This window comes from Idiotropiscis lumnitzeri, chromosome 12 (genome assembly GCF_059441095.1).
Source record: "Idiotropiscis lumnitzeri isolate Australia: NSW breed Sydney's pygmy pipehorse chromosome 12, RoL_Ilum_1.0, whole genome shotgun sequence".
In the NCBI taxonomy this organism is placed as follows: Eukaryota; Metazoa; Chordata; class Actinopteri; order Syngnathiformes; family Syngnathidae; genus Idiotropiscis; species Idiotropiscis lumnitzeri.
In genome coordinates this window covers 7,252,279-7,270,391 of record NC_142402.1, presented here as the reverse complement: position 1 = coordinate 7,270,391, position 18,113 = coordinate 7,252,279, and the positions used below count along the sequence as shown (strand labels likewise).

Here is an 18,113-nt window from a genome sequence, read left to right as displayed (position 1 = left end):
GGTAGTGGAAATTTAATTAAGATATTTATGGCACCAATTAATCAAGTCACTGAGAGAACTGTTGCAGATATACTGTTCTTACAGAGATATGCAATAATGCGCATCTCGGAAAAAAAAAGGAAAAGACCTGAGCAACACATTTTGTACAACTCTCATTTAAAAAGTGTCCCCTGGTGTTTCCAATGACTGTCACGTTTATTTACTTGAATTCATGGCACTACATGTGCTATAACAAGCAAAATCTCAGCTTGGTTATTTGCATTTCTATGAGCATAAGATCAGCGTTTTAAGCCTTACACTATATCAAAAAATAAATAAAATGGGAAATATGAGCACCTAATTATCTTCTCTTACTGTGGTATCCTGTCGGACCCGGTACCCATGGGAATAATATTACAGTGTTAATTTAGACATTGAACACAATCTGTTCCACAGTGCTTGTGCTGCTTGTAAAATAATAACAATTGTAAATTAAACTACTAATGCTCTGTGATATTTTGATAGATGCACATTTGATAAAAGCAATATGAACAATGTTAATTAAGACAGTATTTTCCTAATAATAAAAGTAAAGAATGATGGATCGAGAGTAAGGCCAAACAAACTGAAACATATACAGCAGAACAAAAATCTTTACTATTATTAGATATATTACACACTATTAGATATATTACTAAAGAAATGCAATTCAATAAAACAAACACTGGATGAGAAGAATGGAATAAAGCAATTGGTAATGTTTAAAAGAGAGACTATATCATATGCAGTGTCACTTGTGCATTTAAATGTAACTAAAAAGCCAGACCACAAAGAGTTTGCGTTTAAAAATCTAATATTAATGTTCTGAGCAGCACTCGGGTCTTCAGAGAGGCTGTTCCACTCACGTAGGCTGTAATATCAGAAAACTGCCTCACTGTGGGTTTTGGTTCTCTTATTACCAACTAATAGGTGGAAACCAGATCACCTGAGACCGATAGAAAGCTCTTGGAAAAAGTATGTCTTAAAAAGGTTCTGGAGTGTACCAACACAGGTTTCTGTTGTAATCATCTGTTCCAGGGTCAAACAACAATTAATAACGTGTAGATAAACAAAAACATCGTCTTAGTTTTCACGACAAATTCCACATAATGTGGATTACAGCATACAGCCTCATACCCAGTTTCAAGTCAAACATCTCATTTTTAATATTCCAAATGTTATCATATAAACTGAATAACCAAGTTAACAATAAAGATAACATAAGATGAAACAACTCTACTTTAACTCAGACTTTAACTCAGACTCAAACACGTGAGTGCACTTACAAACAAGCAAAATGTTTCTCTTGCTGCTTTAAATGTGAATTACCGTACTTTATGGACTATAAGCCGCACTAGACTATAAACTGCATTTTTCTTTTTTTTTTAGTTTTTTAAATTAGTTGTATACTGCATGTACAGAACAATTTTGTACTTTGAATTCACATAAAGGTACATGAACAAATTCTTAAAACAGTGCCTTTTAACACGGCAACAACTTTGCTAATTAAAACGGAGCAGATCCGAGAGAAAAAAAAAAATAGAGATTTCTTTAGCGTACTTTCTGAACTATACAGCGCCCCTACCGGTGAAAGAAAAATCCACCGACAAGCCGCACCGTTGTATGAGCCGGGTGGTTCAAAATCTAGTAAAAAAAAAAGTAGCGGCTTTTCGTCCGGAAAATATGGCACATTGACATGAATTTCAGGTCCATGATGGCATCCATGCCAGTCAGTGTGATGGATTGTTTAAGACCTCGGAATATATGGCACAAGTTATGAGTACATGCGCCTCACAGTTCTTAGGTTGGGGTTTTGAATTAGGGCCCTTGCTTTCCTTTGTGGAGTTGGCATATTCTCCTTGTGTTTTTTCTGAGTATTTCTATTTCTTCCCACATTCCCAAAACAGTTTCATTTAAGAATCAAAATCAGGGATGGGCAACGTCCTGACCAGATGTATGGCAGAAAATATATTTTTAAAATGGACAAAATATGTGCCTATATGCAAAACACATGCTGTCAATATATTTTTTCATTTTGATAATACATTTTTACTGCATGTATAATAAATCCACTCTCCGAACACAAAAGAAAAGAGTTTGGAGCATATTACAAATAACCACATACTCTGTTTTTTCCCCAGTGCATAGGGCTCTCTTGCATCAAAAGTACCTTTCAAGGACAGCACCAAACTGCTTAACAAGAAATCAACATTGATAATTTTTTCATAAATTTCAACTCACTCAAAAAGTGTATATTATACTATTATGCTTGCCCTGCAAATCATTCAAAATCTACCAAAAATATTAGGCCTACTCACATTGTAGCATAGGGCCGTACAAGACATGACGTGTTTGCCATCTAATGATGAACTTAAAACTACAGTTGACCCCTGCATTTTTGCCAGTTGCCCATCCATGCTCTAAATTGTCCTTCGGTGTGAATGGATGTTTGTCTATATGTGCCGTGTGATTGGCTGGCGACTAATCAAAGGTGTGCTTGCATCTCTTCCAAAGTCAGCTGGGATTGGCTCCAACACACATGCACCCCTCCATGCATTTTCTGCATGTCTTATTCTCAGAAGCAGAATAGAAAATGGAAGAATGACCTTTGTGTTTTTTCCTCCACTATATAACAATATAGACAAATAACTAAGACATTTATTTGCATGTAAGTAAAATATCTTTTTTTTAAAGAATCACAATGATATTGCTGATTTGATGTAATGGTAAAACCAAACAAGGAAATGGCCTTCCACTTAAATTGGTGCTCAGCTGTGCCATGTTGATATGCTGCCCTACATCCCAGCACCTGCCCTAGGCTTGTTAACAAGGTGCCCGTAGCAATGATTGCCTGGCCATCAAAATCCCAGCTGATAAGTTCCTCTGGGACGGAGAAGGGCTCTGTCATTGAATTCACCCTGATCAGCACCTCATGCTGTACAATGGAGATAACACGCATCCAAATTTGACTCATGACCTATGTAAAGGCTCCTGTGATGATTATATTCTGTCAAATATTGATGACATTTTGCAGTTACTTTGGTGTCCATAGTACTTGTATTCTTTATGCTGGTTTTCCAACAGATTTATATGCGGAATTATGTGGCGGTAGCCTTGTTGTCGAGAGGCGAGACTCCTGTCACTTCCAATGTTGCAAAGGCCCAGGAATGATATTGGCTGATTGATCGAAGCGTCAGCGCTCAAAGGGTGAGGGACACGCTGACAGCCTGGTGATTGACACAGATGAGAGAGAGACGAGCAAGCAGGCAAGAGGACAGGGTGGTAAAACAAAAGCGAGTTAAAGAGCAGCCAGATAAGGACATAGATGGGCTGAGAGGGAGACAGATGGTTGGTGGGAGATGTGGGATGAGAGAACACGGAAAACGGGGAGGAATGGATCATCTTTTCGTTCCTGTTCAGTTGATCATAAGTTTGTTGAGAGCAGTAAAGCGGCAGATGAGTACAAGTGTGGAAAAAGGGTGCCGAATATTCCTCCCAGCTGCACGCTAACTTCATGCATGCCCTGTGAATTGCTGACTGGATCTGACATTGCCAAAGAGAAGAATTGTCACCAGCAAAACATAATGCGCAGGCTTGGATGGAAATTGTGCTTCTGATGTGAAACCAAATGCCTGCACTATGGAACTATTAGAATTTACTTGGCAGGAGTTTGGGTTCTCAATGCCAAGGAAGGATTCGCCCAAGTTATCTAATCTCTCCAATCGGGTATCTTCTAAAATCTTGCTTATGCTGCCTCTTTGATTCACACAGTTCTTCATGCAGGTTTTGTGTAATCTCGCACATTGCTGATGGTGCATATGCACTGAGGTGCCGAATGCGTATAGACAGTGATAGTTGATTATGATCAATAAATTGTGGAAATTATTTCAGAAATGCGGCCACTGGTATTGTTCTGGCTCTCGCGCAGTTGCTGCCACAATCAAAAGTTCAGCTTCCCAGCAGGGTTATAATAGTTTTGTTATTTTTCAATTAGACTTTAGTTGTCCAAACTCAGCTTGTTTTAAGTATTTTTTAAGCTAATTTAATAGTTTTCATTAGTTATCGTTAATGCTTAGTTTTAGCTAAGATTTTATTCGTTTTAATATTTTATTTGTTTCATAAGGGGTATTTTTCGGGTGCACAATTGAAGAAATATTTCTACAAATGATGTGTAATAAAGACAAAACAACAGAAGAAACCATTTTAGAAAATGTATTAATCAAACAACCATCCGGAAATCAAATACAGGCCCTGTAGAGCAATCCAGAGAATATGAAGTTCAATAAATGCAGTTAATAATACTGCTTCGCGAATCAGACAAAATCAAACGAACTGTGACCTCATGCAGTTCTGCAGCATTAACCATTAATAACAAAAACTATTAATAAAATCTGCAGCGGGTCTACTGTATTCGGCGTGGTGGTGTGTGTGTGCGTGTAGGTGTGTGTGTGAAAAGGAATTCATTTGTCAATGCTATCACTCTCTATGAGATTGTCATGTTTCCAGTGCAGGGCGTACTCCGGCTCTTGCTCTCATCTCACCTATGATGGGCTTCGTCACAGCTGAGACCCTTGTTACGATAAGAAGGATGGATTCAATTGGTAAACACCTTCTGGTCCCGTTACTTGTTAAAGGGGACCACTCGCCCGGTCTGCCAAACCAAAGGCACTGTCTCCACATGATGTTGCAGGCATGTCAACCAGGACAGCCCCACTGCATCCAGAGACTTGAGAGACTGTGGGATGATGTCATCCATCCCCGGGGCCCTGCCACACAGAGCTTTTGAACAACCTCAACCCTTGAAATAGGAGAGCCCGTCTCAGAGTCCCCACACTCAGCTTCCTCATAGGAAGGGCAGTCACTTCGAATTGAGAACTTTGAAGCCTTCTCCATATCGACTCACAACATCTCGTGTCGAGGTCAGGAGTGCCCTGTCCCTTAGTATTCACACTGCTTCCCCCTCCTGAGTTGTTGGATAGTGGACTACAATTTCCCCAAAGCCATTCAGAAGTTGGGCACATTCATTTTTAGGATACAGATGCATTTTTTTCCCCACAGCAGTATGATGTCTGCATACTCCCATTGCACTTATATTTGACTATCGAACAGATAAATGATGGACCCAGAAATGGACTACACTCCGTCAGATGCAAACAAATGCTTGATTTTGAATGTGCGCTAGTAACTAATGGAAATGATGGCAATTAGCCCATCACGAGCCGCAAATGCCAAAACATCCAACCTGCCATCCTTTGCCTAAATCACTTGTCGCCATTGATAAAAAGTGCATCAGTCTTTTTCTAAACTTTGAGACTTCTGGTTGGAACTGCATTTGCCATTCTTGCAGCAGGTATGGGATCGAATTCCAGGCAATGCCTTGTTCATCACCTTTCAATTGACTACAATTGTTGACCTTTTCCAGAAGTGAACTGTGTTAGTCTCAAGCGCTATTGTGACATGGTTTAGAAAAGGGATGGATGTTTCTGTAAATACTCACTATTGTGATCAGGCTGGTTGGCGAACAGTTGTTACAAGCTACACATACTGAAAACATTTGAAAAATAGATTATGTTTGGTTGTTTATTCTTTAGGCTTCAAATACTGTGACCTTTTAGTTCTCCATGTGGTCCTATTGTTCATTTTGGTTAGTTTAATTCATGGCTTGATTTAGTTACCTTGATTTATGTTTTCTTACAGAAAACAAATTCCCTTGTGTCTGTTAAGTGTCTAATCTATCATTTGCCATCACGTATTCAGGCCACCAGCTCACTGGCTGCCCTCGTGTGTTCCGCCTGAGTTTTGTCTATGCGTCTTTTTTTCAAACTGTTTTGTCTTGGTTGTTCAAATAAATCCATGGAAATTATAAAGCAACTCCAAAGTTAATTTATGGAAGTATGTATCATTTTTCTAAACAAAAAGTAATTTGATATATTTTAAGGAGAACATTTTGACTCATATGTAAAAGTGTTATACGTATTTTTTAATTATTTTTTAAATTATTTTTATCAATAAACAATTCATGGAAGGAAGATTTCCCACGTAATTAAATGGGATTAGGAATTTCTAGACCGCAATTGTCCAACAATGATCTGGATTATGCATTGTAAAATCATTACTGTGGAAGGATGTTCTGCCAGGGTAGCAACCTTACAACTTCATTCTACCAGTACAAGCGCCCATCCTGACATCTAAAAAGAAAAAAAGTTTAACCTCTCATCGTGTGTGGTTGTCCCTTTAAAATACCTTTTGACTGATCTTATCAACCATGAATATTTTCATGTGAAGGTAATCTGGCACATTACCTTGCAGATTATGATTTATCAAATTCATAAGCAGATCTTACTGAAGTATCCCCTCTTGCCTTTTTTTTATATCACAAATCAAGAAGACGGATTGATGCGTGACATTTTGATTTGATATAAGATTTCTCTGTGGAGCTCATATTATGAGCGAGATATGGTGAACGAGTGAGTCAAAGTCCCTGACAGCGACACAAAAGTGCCTCTGCATCAATGGCTTCCATCTCTATTGACTTACTAAGTGACTGATCAAAGTACAATGTTAATCCTGCTAATTAATTAAGCATGAAAAGGAAATGAAAATCGTTTGGCAATGTGTGTAATACAGTCAGAAATCCTTGACATGCATTTATTTTATGAAATGTTGAGAGCACTTTGGAAATCCATGACATCTATTGCACAGCAATGTAAAACAGAAGAGCTATGGATGATTTAGTTCCCGTGCATCTTATAGATGTGAGAAATAATACTTGTGTCATTATAGTATCATAAAGTGATATGTTCTGGGTCTAGTCATGCCTTTGTGCTTCTGAAATGTGATCGCTACTCCGTTAATGGATCTGTCATACCCTCTTGTCTTTGCCTGTCATACCCTCTTGTCTTTGCGTGTCCTTACCTGTCTATGAAACTCCACTTTTAATTAACCTAGTGCATGATTAAAGTTTTAACTCCATTATCTTTATTTTTTTTTCTCTCAGGATGTTCAACCATCTTTTGAAAACTGAATGAGGATCACTGCAGGAGGAGTTGAATAAAACAAATCAAAACAGCTGAGCCAGACCAGGAGACGGACATATTAAGTAGCGTAGAGGAAAAGAGGGAAGAAAGGAGGGAGTGATACCTGTCCTCCAGCTCAGTGAAGGGCATAGATTGAAAGAGTGACAGGTGGGGCATGAAAACAGGGAAATCAACAGAAAGAATGAAGACAGCTGCAAAACAAGGTCTGCCTCACAGCAAACTCTGCTCCAATTAGGACATCTCGCTACGAGACAAGATGATTACAAGAAATCTGCTCCTGTTGGTTTCCATCTGCCTGTGGGTCGGACTGTGCGGAGGGGCCTTGGTCAGCAAGGTTGTGCGAATGAGAGGAGTAGGTGGCTCACACATGATGAAAATAGAGGAGAGCAGAGCTCCAGACCAGTGGGAAGGAAGCATGGACACAAATGTAATGCCTGTGGTGACTCTTAGAAATCTGATAAATCATGCACAAGCAGGTGACACTGGTCCACTCTCTTACACCAAAGCAGTACCCAATCACGGCACTCCATCTGCTGCCATCAAAGGGAGGCTAGCTGTCAAGCCTAAGCGTGAGGTGGAGTCTGTCAATAAAAAAGAGGTGACTCTGCGCAAGGATTTAAGTCAGGATATAAAGAAAATGAAGAACAATACTAAGAATCTTGAGATTAAAATGGGAAAAGCAATCACATTGTACCATAAACTTGATTTACATTCTAATAAATCCCACATAAGATTGAGTTCAAAAGCCAAAGGCAGACCTGATTTCAGTGTCCATGCAACCGGTGTGCCAGGAAAGGGAGTAAACATTGAATCAAACCGAAAACTCAACCTCAGTGGAAGTTATGAGGTTCTGAAAGTGCTGTCAAAAGAGAACCTTGTAAGGATAGTTAATTCCCAAATGCAGAATGTTCCCATTCTGAACTTTCCGAGTAAGGTTAGCCGAAGCAGAAAGAGAGATTTGATTGACGTTGATCACAGACAGTTAGAGGTGCTGAAAATGTCAAGACAAGATCCATCCATCACTCAGTCACATGCTGGAGTTGATAATCAGACTGCGTTTCCATTTCTAAATCCAGTCAGTACTCCAAATCTTAATCGGGATCAGACTCCTGACACCCATAATAATTCAATGGTGAATGGCCCAGGTTTAAGTAAAGGGCGAGACCTTTTGGAGCAAGTTTCAGATGGTGGCGATAGCAAGAAAAAACATGCTCTATTAATGACCATGCTTCAAGGAAAAGTACGTCTCAGCTTGACCAAAGAAGTACCGATCAACCAAACAGAATCCCCTCTTCAATGGACAAAACATTTCCCTCTGTATGTTCCCTCTGAAATAAATGGCTCAGCTCCATCTGCGCTGATAATACAACCCCAGGGAGTACGACCTGGAAACAGAACAGCAGATTCCCGTAGAGACCTATTAACAGAGTCACTTAACACTGCTCAAACAGAGCTCAGCACAGCTCACGACTCAATAGATGAAGACAGAAAACTTGTCAACAGCAGCCATGTCCTGAGGCTCCATCCAGCTCCAGAATGGAGCCACCCAACCAAAAGTGCCGAGGTGCAGGTGCATGATCCAGACAATGATAGCGGCCTTGTGTTTGAGGAAGCAGAGCCAGAGGACGAAGCTGGTGATCCCTCGGAAGCGAAGAGATCACGCTCTCGCAGCAGGAGAAGCTGGATCTGGAACCAGTTCTTTGTGATTGAAGAGTACGCTGGACCTGAACCTGTGCTTATTGGCCGGGTAAGTAAAATTAACAATTTATTCATCATTTACATGGGATGATTTGTCTATGAATATTTTATTTATGTATAAATCATGTTTGTATTACAAGCACCTTACATGGAACATTTAACCTTAGGTCCCCTCCGGTGCTTATCTAACACATGATCCAACTAGCAGTTTTTTAATACATTGTTATAAACTTGCAATTGCAATTGATTAACGTTGCTCCAGTGTAATATTGTGCCTAGGAGGAAGCTGAAAAACCTTCAACGAATCAATGGTTAACTGAGGTGCAACAAACTCCCAAGATTCTATCTGACCAAGGAGCTAGTCATGATCAGTTGCAATCAGCTCCTGCCTTTGGGGATTAACATAACCACAGGAATTAATAGCCTTACTTCCTCTCTCGTGACATTGATCGACACCCCGAGGCAGAACGCAGGAGTGTTCCTTCATTTCCCTCCATATCAGTTCAAGTCTCTCATGATCACAGGTGCCAGTAATGCTGTTTCATTGGGAATGATTTACACTTAGGGCCCTATTTTCGTTCCAGGCGCAAGTTAGCACAAAGTGCAGTCTAACTGTGCGCGTGGGTGGAGTTTTCTTCCTTTAGGTATTTTGCTAGACTTTGCGCCGGTAAAATTTTGTGTCATGAGGTAACCTCCTGTGTGTGCCATTGTGTGATGGAATGTAGTGTTTTCCCAGCCAATCGGTGCGTTATCCATTATTTGCGTCAAAATCCGGGTAGTATGGAGCTCACGAAACAGAAATTACACTCGCTGGAGATCGTGCATGGCATTGGTACTTCAACTGCAATATCTCCCCTTATGTAGTCGCCATGTGTGGATACCACCTTGCACCTCCCGATCGTGCATCCGTCTGTGACTCTCCCTCCTCATTGTGACAGCGGCGCTATTAAATATTTTTAAGAGGATAATGATTATAATTCGTTCAATGAATTGATTTCTACAATGATTTAGAGCAGGCATCACCAAATGGCGGACCGCGGTCCGGTTCGGACCGGACCCATGGCCAATCTATGATGAATTTTTTTCAGGGCACATTCGCAAACGTTGGCGCAGCAATTCTAGTTAATACGGAAAAGGCGTCACTGATTTGAGCCAATTAAATCTTTTTTGGGGAAACATAAAAAAACGTTCAAGTGATGGGGAAGTTGTGAAGGAGTGCTTAAATGTGGTTGCACAAACATTATTTAAAGGAAAACACAAAGCCCAGATGTGTGAAATAATCTACCAAATCCCAATGGCCCAGACTCCGTTCCAACCCAGATTTAAGTTACTGGCAGGGCAGTCACAAACTCATTTTTCTCATTAAGAGAAGTTAAAAAAAATATTCAAAAGAAAAAGTGGTGTCAGAGCTCATTTTGAATGAGTTTTTTATGAGGACAGCCATTTTTATTGATTGTGTACTGAACATGTTGACTGGTTTACTCGGATAATTAGGCTTTCCGTTTTTTTTAGGCTGATAACTCTTTGATTTTAAAAAAAAGGTAAAAGATGTTAACTCAATGCTTAGCACGTGATATAATTCTGCAGGAGATATTTTACTGTTTTTTTTCTGGAAGTGGCACCCTTAAATTCTTGGAGCCACATTTTCTTGAATGTGAAATAAACGCCTTATATTTGTTTGACTGGCAAAGGTGTTTAATGGGAACATTGCTAAATATTTAGTATATAAGTGCGCTCTGTTGAAAATGACTAAATATTGAAACTATATAAAAATGTCAACATATGCTAGACATTTCGGGAAGTTGGACTTTGGTTCTGACCTTTTAATTGGGAGAAATCTTCGTCGTGGACCTCTGTGACTTTTAATTGAATACCTCTGATTTAGAGAGATATTCTCACGCTGGTGTTATATTCATGGAAGAAATCCCATGAGGTCCACCACGCAGGTCCACGCAGCACCTAATCTGTCTGCCTGTGACTCAATTAAATACACCAATCGTGATTGACCCTCTGCACTGCAAAATTTACCACCTCTTAGCCAATTTTATATTGTGACTGCTTTTTGACAGTAAATTGCGAGATGCGCCAGGGGTGGCAAGGCACAAACGGCCAGTGAGGCTTAACACATCTACCAAATTCCCAAACTTACTGAACTGTACTATTGCCCCGGCATGAAAAAGATGATGCACCTGTTTTTACGCCTGGCACAGACTACTTTCTGTCACTACTTTATCAGGAGTGTTGGGGGCGCAACGGGCAGACTGGCGCAACACGCCCCCAACACACTACCCGAGACTAAAGAAGGGCCCTTAGTATAACAGGACTTATCTCTACATTCTCAGCACAACAAACAATGGATCAGTCATTTTATTCTCCTGTGTCATTCTCCTAATACACTCCCGCATTAATGAGGGAGTCACAGAATGACAATGAGGTCATGACAACTGGACAAAGGGTACAGCAGATTTCCTACTTTGATATCCTACAACTGTCTCAGTGCCCAGTTGCAGTACAGTAGATGAGCTCATTTGTAAGCCTCTGTGGCTATTTTACTGAACAAATGAATAATAATGAGCCCCCGTCTAACTGCCATAGGCTGTTTTGAACTTCGCAGTAGGAATTTACTCCATGTGACGGTTGGATGGAATTGATGGTTGAAATATCCAAACTGGGTTGATCTGTAGATCAAAGATTCATTAAAAGGTTGGAAGAGCGGCGCAAGAGCAAAAAGGCAGACACTCAAACACTTGCACAGCTCTCCCGGGGAACCTCATTTAGGATTTTAAATGCCAGAATGTATGGTATACCGATATGAACACTATCTCATCCAACTAGACTCATCCTTTTAACTAAAGCGTATATGTAACTCAATATAAAGATTGCCAAAAGGCCGTGGCTTTTATATTCATGAGTTGATGGGATTTTCTTTCCAAGTTCAGTTTCATCATCTTTCGAAGTACAATGGTTGAAGTTAAAAAGACAACAACAAAAATATTGATTGGACACTTTGAATTGACAGTATGAATCTCTGAACTACACATTATGAAAAAGATGCAATCACTAGTAAAAACTTTTCCAGTTCACCGTGCCTGTAAAACCATTTGTCTGCCCTATGAATGTATTTCCGCGCATTTTACGTTACTCAAGGAGGGAACAAAGCCAGACCACATGCTCATGCCCATATTATGATGCTGACATTTGGAGTACACCCAGATCACTATTATGTGAGTATTCTGGGCTGGAAATGCATACGATTAGACCCAGTTGTATTAGACAGTGACGGCACACAAGAGAGAATAATGCTCTTAGAAATCCTATTATGATTATGAATTTTTAATCTCCTGATCTGCATCCGTGTAGGCCAGCACTATAGGTAAGGAGATAAATGTGAACGCGGTGCCTTGTCTTCACCCTATTAGGGACCTGATTATGATTTAATGGAGAGATGGTGAGCGTGAGAAAGTCAACTTTGCAGGAAAAGCTCAAACAATTGCTAGTAACTCATACACATGCCTCTTTAGTTTACTGCACCGAGGATGATACACGAGTACAATTATTGTGTATGCAGAGGATGTAATTCTATTTTTATGTGGGACCCTTTTGAAAATCTGCACTCTAACATTGAATTACGGCGTTTTTGTGTGATCCCAGAAAATTCGGTTTGGATAAATCTCTAAAGCTGGAAATGGGAGCCAAGGCTATAATCTATGATGTCAATAGAGGACAAATGCTCCATACTAAACCGAAAATGATCTAAGGGCTACCTTTGTGGAAGCAGTGACAGCGTTGAGCATAAATTTTAAAGGGCGCTTCCTCTGCTTTCACTGTGTTTTAAAGTACAATAAAAAATTTATGTTAAAACGAAAATAGGCGGCCACTAAATCATAAAATGTCCTGCCAAGCACCCCTTGATATGTCCTTCAGGGATCAAGTGTTTGTTTACTGTGACATGTTGCTTCAAGATAGGCACCCAGGTTCACAACAATGGTGCAAATAAGCAATTACTGACATTGTCCGACTCACTTTTCCAGTCTACAACAACACTTTCAATTTGTGTCTTCCACTCATAGAAGTGCTCCCAAATCCCTACATGCACAGAATCATGTTAACACTCTCGTGCATTCACAGATGATGCTTTATTTTCTCACACCGACGCCTCTCTGCACTATAATTGTGAATTTAATTGATGATGTCACACGGTCTGCAATGGAGTTTCAAGTGATTGCAGCAGCTGTGCTGGGTAAAAAAAAAATTACTGTTAGGGCAAAAGGCGCCTGAGCAAGGATGGGTTTAAGAAGAACATTCATATCTGATTAGCCTTAACTTCTTCTCTTGGAGTGCGTCTGCATCACAACTGACATGTGTAGGGGTTGCTTTACAGCATACTCTATTTGACCTTGATGAAAGCTTACGCATTGGAACTAGCAAGTTATTGATTCCATGCAATGCCGCAACACTGCGATAAGACTACCTCAGCTATCATAATCATTATCTTGAACATACTTATTGAAGCGTCTGTGGAATGAATGGAGATTTAAGATTGGATTTTGCATCTACGGTGTCCATGGAGTTTCTGTTTGTCTCCAAATTAGGGTGGAAATCAAAGTTACTTGCAAGACAAAAATGTTGTGAGGTTTTGCAAATGATGTGAGGATAAGTGGTTCGGATAATCATTGGATGGATAATATCAAAATACAGTGATTATGAAATTCTAGGTGTATTGGCACAAAATCTGCATCTATGGCGAATGGGGCCTGGTGGTATTTTCTTCAGGATGGGGCGCGATGGTCAATTCCCTCTACTCAAGTCAGTCTAAATCTGCGTTAGTGAGCATTTCTCCTTTGTCAAAATAATCCAGGTGGATCATCCACGAAGGTGATCCCTTCATGGATGAATGCCGGTTTTCACTGTTTAGGGCAGATGGCAGACAGCATGTGTCGTCGTGTGAGTGAGCAACGTCGTGGATCGATTGACCGATGGTGGCTGTGAGGTTATGGTAAAGGAGTTTGTTATGGCCATAAATGAATGGTGAATTTTCTTGATGGCATTTTGATACTGTGACGAGATCCTGAGACTTGTGTCTTTCATCCACGACAATTATCTCATGATGCATGATGATGCACCCATGTTGTTAGGCTCTGCAAACAATTTCTGGGAGCTGAAAACAGTTCTCGCATGGTCAGTCACCGGACATGTCATATGTCATACAGTATATCGACGGTTAACGTGCGAATCCTCCTATCTGACTGAGGTGTCAAATCCGGGTCCAGTGAGTAAACACTGTCACAGTTTGTCTTTACCCACAGGTGTTTCAACTCAATAGTTAGTTTTCCTGCGGCTTGAGTAGAAGCACCTGTGCCTAAATTTGTCGGTTCGTTCATGACGCCGTTTGGCTGATTCGGCCAAATGGACGGGCTTAAATTAATGACAATAGCTCACGGGCGGAGTAATGCACTGACGAATGCTCACCTGCTTGTTCTTGTTCTGGGATGTGTCTTTGCTCTGCTTTTTGGTTTGTTGTGTGATGCTCCCTTCTCCCAAATACTCTTCCAGAATGGATTTTTTTCAGCCTTGGGTGGGTTTGTTTCCTTGCTACCTTGGCCTTGTGAGTAAACCTTAACTGGGTTGTTGGAGAACATCCTATTCATTTTCCTGGCCTCAACCTCTCTCGTGCACCTCTTCAGGTGAGCTGCTCAGTTCTGTAATTTTTTGCAGGGCGGTCACAAGTGTCTCATTTGTGGGCATCTTATTTCTTTAGCAGTTCTTTCTTTAGCATCACATCTGTGTTTTGTTCTGTGAGAAGAATTTGCCCATTTATTACTATCTCTCTCTCTCTATTTATATATATATATATATATATATATATATATATATATATATATATACTAAATTAATATATCCTATTTTAAGTTCAGCCTAGTAAGGGGTTGAATGACTAAAGTCTTGCATGACTTGTGCATGCAATGCATCCCTTTGCACAAACTGAATGGGTGACGGATATTTTTCGAGCTCAAGGATAATGTAGGGATTATATATGTATATATGTAAGTTTATATATATGTATAGCCTCATTCACTTTGAATAATCGCATATGATATGGGTGGTGGTAGGTTAGGTCAAAGGTCATATCAGTCTCACCTTTCTGCCACTACCAATTTTCAAGCTATCCCTAAAAAGTTAGATTTTTTTTTCTTTGCTCCATTTCAAACTGATATTGTTGCCTTGTCACCCTTTTAATCGTAGTCACTGATCTCCATGTGTGGCACCTCTAGGTACAATGTGCACTTTCATAATATTATGAAAGCACTCAGGAGGGGGGCGACGTGATGCAATAAAGTGAAAGAGGCTGTCACATAAAGTTAAGTGCTGGCTTGTATGTTTTCCTCTGATGCTCTTTCTTAGTGAAGACAGAGTGGTGAAATGTACGAGTACTATACACAATTCATATATTTAATCCATGGTTGAACGCAGGGAGCACTTTGGACCTTTACATTTTTTGGTATACTACGATACTGCTTTTACAGTTTTTCCGTCCAAAAAACAGGGTCAACTTTAGTAACACACATCTCAGCTTCTGTCGACACACCTCAATTAAGGAAACCTTTCTTAACGTGCTGGGTGTTAATGCATGCCAGCCTTATGTATACAATCAAAGCACAATCAATGCACTCAATTTTATAGCACTATTACAAGTGCAATGAATACATGAGCCCATTCTGTGGTGAAAAGAGTGGGTAGTAAATGAGAGCTGTGAGAGAAAATTGAAGGAGTAAAGTTGAGAGCAACCCAATCGAAGAGTTTTGTAACTGCTAATATGTTACAGCGGTGTATTTTCACATTCTGGTAATTAATAAGGTTACCATTAACATGTATCGTGTATCAAGTATGATTATTAATTAATGAATGCAACTATTAGTTGCATGTATGATTTCAAATTTGTAGAATGGATTGTACTTGGTCAGTGTAAATATGTGGAGGTTAACACACACGCTCAAGACCAATCACAGCACATCCAATTGAGGGGCATTTGGTCACCGCAGGGGGTAAATTCTGCTGCTCTGTAATTGTAAATATTACTTTTGCGTCAGCAGCTATTAGACTAATCCATCTACTACGAAAGCATGCACATACATTGCGAGAAAATTTTCTCTCTCTCTCTCTCTCTCACTCTGTTTCTTTCTCTCTCTCATTTCTCTCTCTTTTTGTCAAGCCTACATATGTAAATGCAGGCATATCCTGATTTTCGGGCAGAAGCAAGGCCTGTTTATTAATTTTGCACACTGCTTTATGGCATGCTGCGCATTCCGGTGTAACAAGGGTGCGTCCTTAAGGATAGACAATGAGGTGATAGAAAGTTGGTCGAAAGTTACGCGGCTGTGGTGCAGCTCATGTGATTTGGGTGGATTTGATCAGGCTACAGGCAGACAGATTCTGAGCCTCATGTACATGCGTGCTCATTGAATTCTATTCAATCCAAGAATTTCACTGACCAGCACGCAGCTATCAGAGTGGGGGCCTTTATTTATTTATTTATTTTTACTGTATGTAGCATACTGCGTCTGTGGTCTGAAAACACTTTTTGAAGAGTGGAGAAAGTAGTGTCGTATACTACTAAATATATGTTTTGGAGAAGTTTGAAAGCAGTCCGCTCAATTAGCATCTGGTATTGCCACCAAGTGTATGTGGTGCTCACGGTACTTTGACTGGATGTGACGGGACCATATGCAAATGAACAGTTTTTCTTATTTCACAGTAATTTGGTGCCGACACTGCTGCATACACAAATGATTTTAAATAAAAAATGGATTCAACACAAGATAAACAGGGTGAATTTTAGTTCTGTCACTGCATATGATGTAAGGAGGAAGAAAAATATTTTTGGGGAGAAAATCAATGAATAACATATTTTTGAAAACTGTTGATTTTAGATTTGCATAGAAAAAAGAAGTAAAAAGTGTGCCCCGAAGTATTGTAAAGTTATAGCTCCTAGCAATCAGCTTCTCAATCCAATAATCTAACAGTAGAACAAGCCCATTTGCACACAATTGTGTTTCAACACAATTCTCACTCTCTGAAGAAATCAAATAGCCTCCAGGTTTGTGCACAGTGGAGGCGTGACAGCAATTAGAGCGTGATTATATGCTGTTTGGTAGTGGCTTGGTGGGGGAGAATGGTTGTTATAACTTGATTCAGAGGAGAAAACCATTACCAGAGGATGAAGAAGGGTTAATATGGGAAAAAGGGGGATGATTGGAGAGAGAACAGAAAGAGGTTAAATGTAGACCAGCAACCATAAAGGCACATATCAAAGGGTAAGGGGAAAAATCCAATGTACTGTACATGGTCACAAAGGGTTAATTGCTTACAAAGGAGAAAGATCTTTAAGAAAAAAGGAGGGGAACCAGTGAGACATCACTTGCATGGTCTGCCATGGTCTGAAGCAAGCCAGCGAAAGATACACCAAAGAGAGCAGGAAAGAATTATGAAAAGAGAGAAAAAACTGCGAATCCAGACCATCTATACACAAATGGGCTACGTTTGAATGGAGGAAAGCACGTAAGTTAAGGTGATGATGGGTGAAGGGGCTGACGCAGCGCAATATTTTCTTTTTACAAGCACATCTCGAGACCCAGATGCTGACTGGTGCATGATCACAGAAAAAACAGGGTCTCGTCCCCCTGACTTGTGATCATGATTCTTTCTTACTTGTGAATATTTTACATTTGGATACAGTATTCTTCATGTTTTCTGCTGGGGTGTTGTTGAAATTGAGTTAAACCACAAAGCAGCTTAATTGACTTCATAAGCATGTGGTGAAAACTGTCATTATAAAAAAAATAAAGTAAATCTCTACACACGCCATTGCACCACATCTATGTGGCGACCATATTAGTTGGGGCAAGATCCTGTCGAAAGTAAGAGCCACTCAAATTCGCAGGAGCGGAATTGGAACAAATGTCGGTTTAACAGTAACACTGTTTCTATTGGCTGCGGACAGTGGTATTCAGCGCTCGACGGTGCCCAAAACATGTACTTGGCACGTATGCCGACTGCATGTCAAACTTTTAACTTTTTGATGCACGCTAAATGGGGTGTTTCAGACGTCAGACATAGACAAACCAATTTTTCTTATCAATAACTTTATACTACAAACAAACTATAAAAAGACATGCATACAGTATATACAGAAGTATTTTTATTGTCATATCTAATTTTCAATTTCATTATTTAATTTTTCTGCCTTTTTGACTCAGCTGGGCGGGAGGGTGTCGCCCTAGTGTCCTCTATTGAGGTGTCACCACTGGTTCAACCACTGGGGGGCGCTGGAGCCTATACCAGCTGTCATCGGGCAGTAGGCGG

At 40.0% G+C, this 18,113-nt stretch overlaps 1 protein-coding gene across 1 annotated transcript in view; it reads left to right on the top strand.

Annotated features, from left to right (window-relative positions):
* Positions 1–18,113, top strand: part of cdh24b (cadherin 24, type 2b) — a 175,961-nt gene that overhangs the window by 61,125 nt on the left and 96,723 nt on the right. Inside the window, exon 2 of the mRNA XM_088310657.1 lies at positions 7,016–8,802. Within this exon, the coding sequence (XP_088166783.1) occupies positions 7,312–8,802 (1,491 nt within the window). The 5' untranslated portion in view covers positions 7,016–7,311. The remainder of the gene's footprint in view (positions 1–7,015; positions 8,803–18,113) is intronic.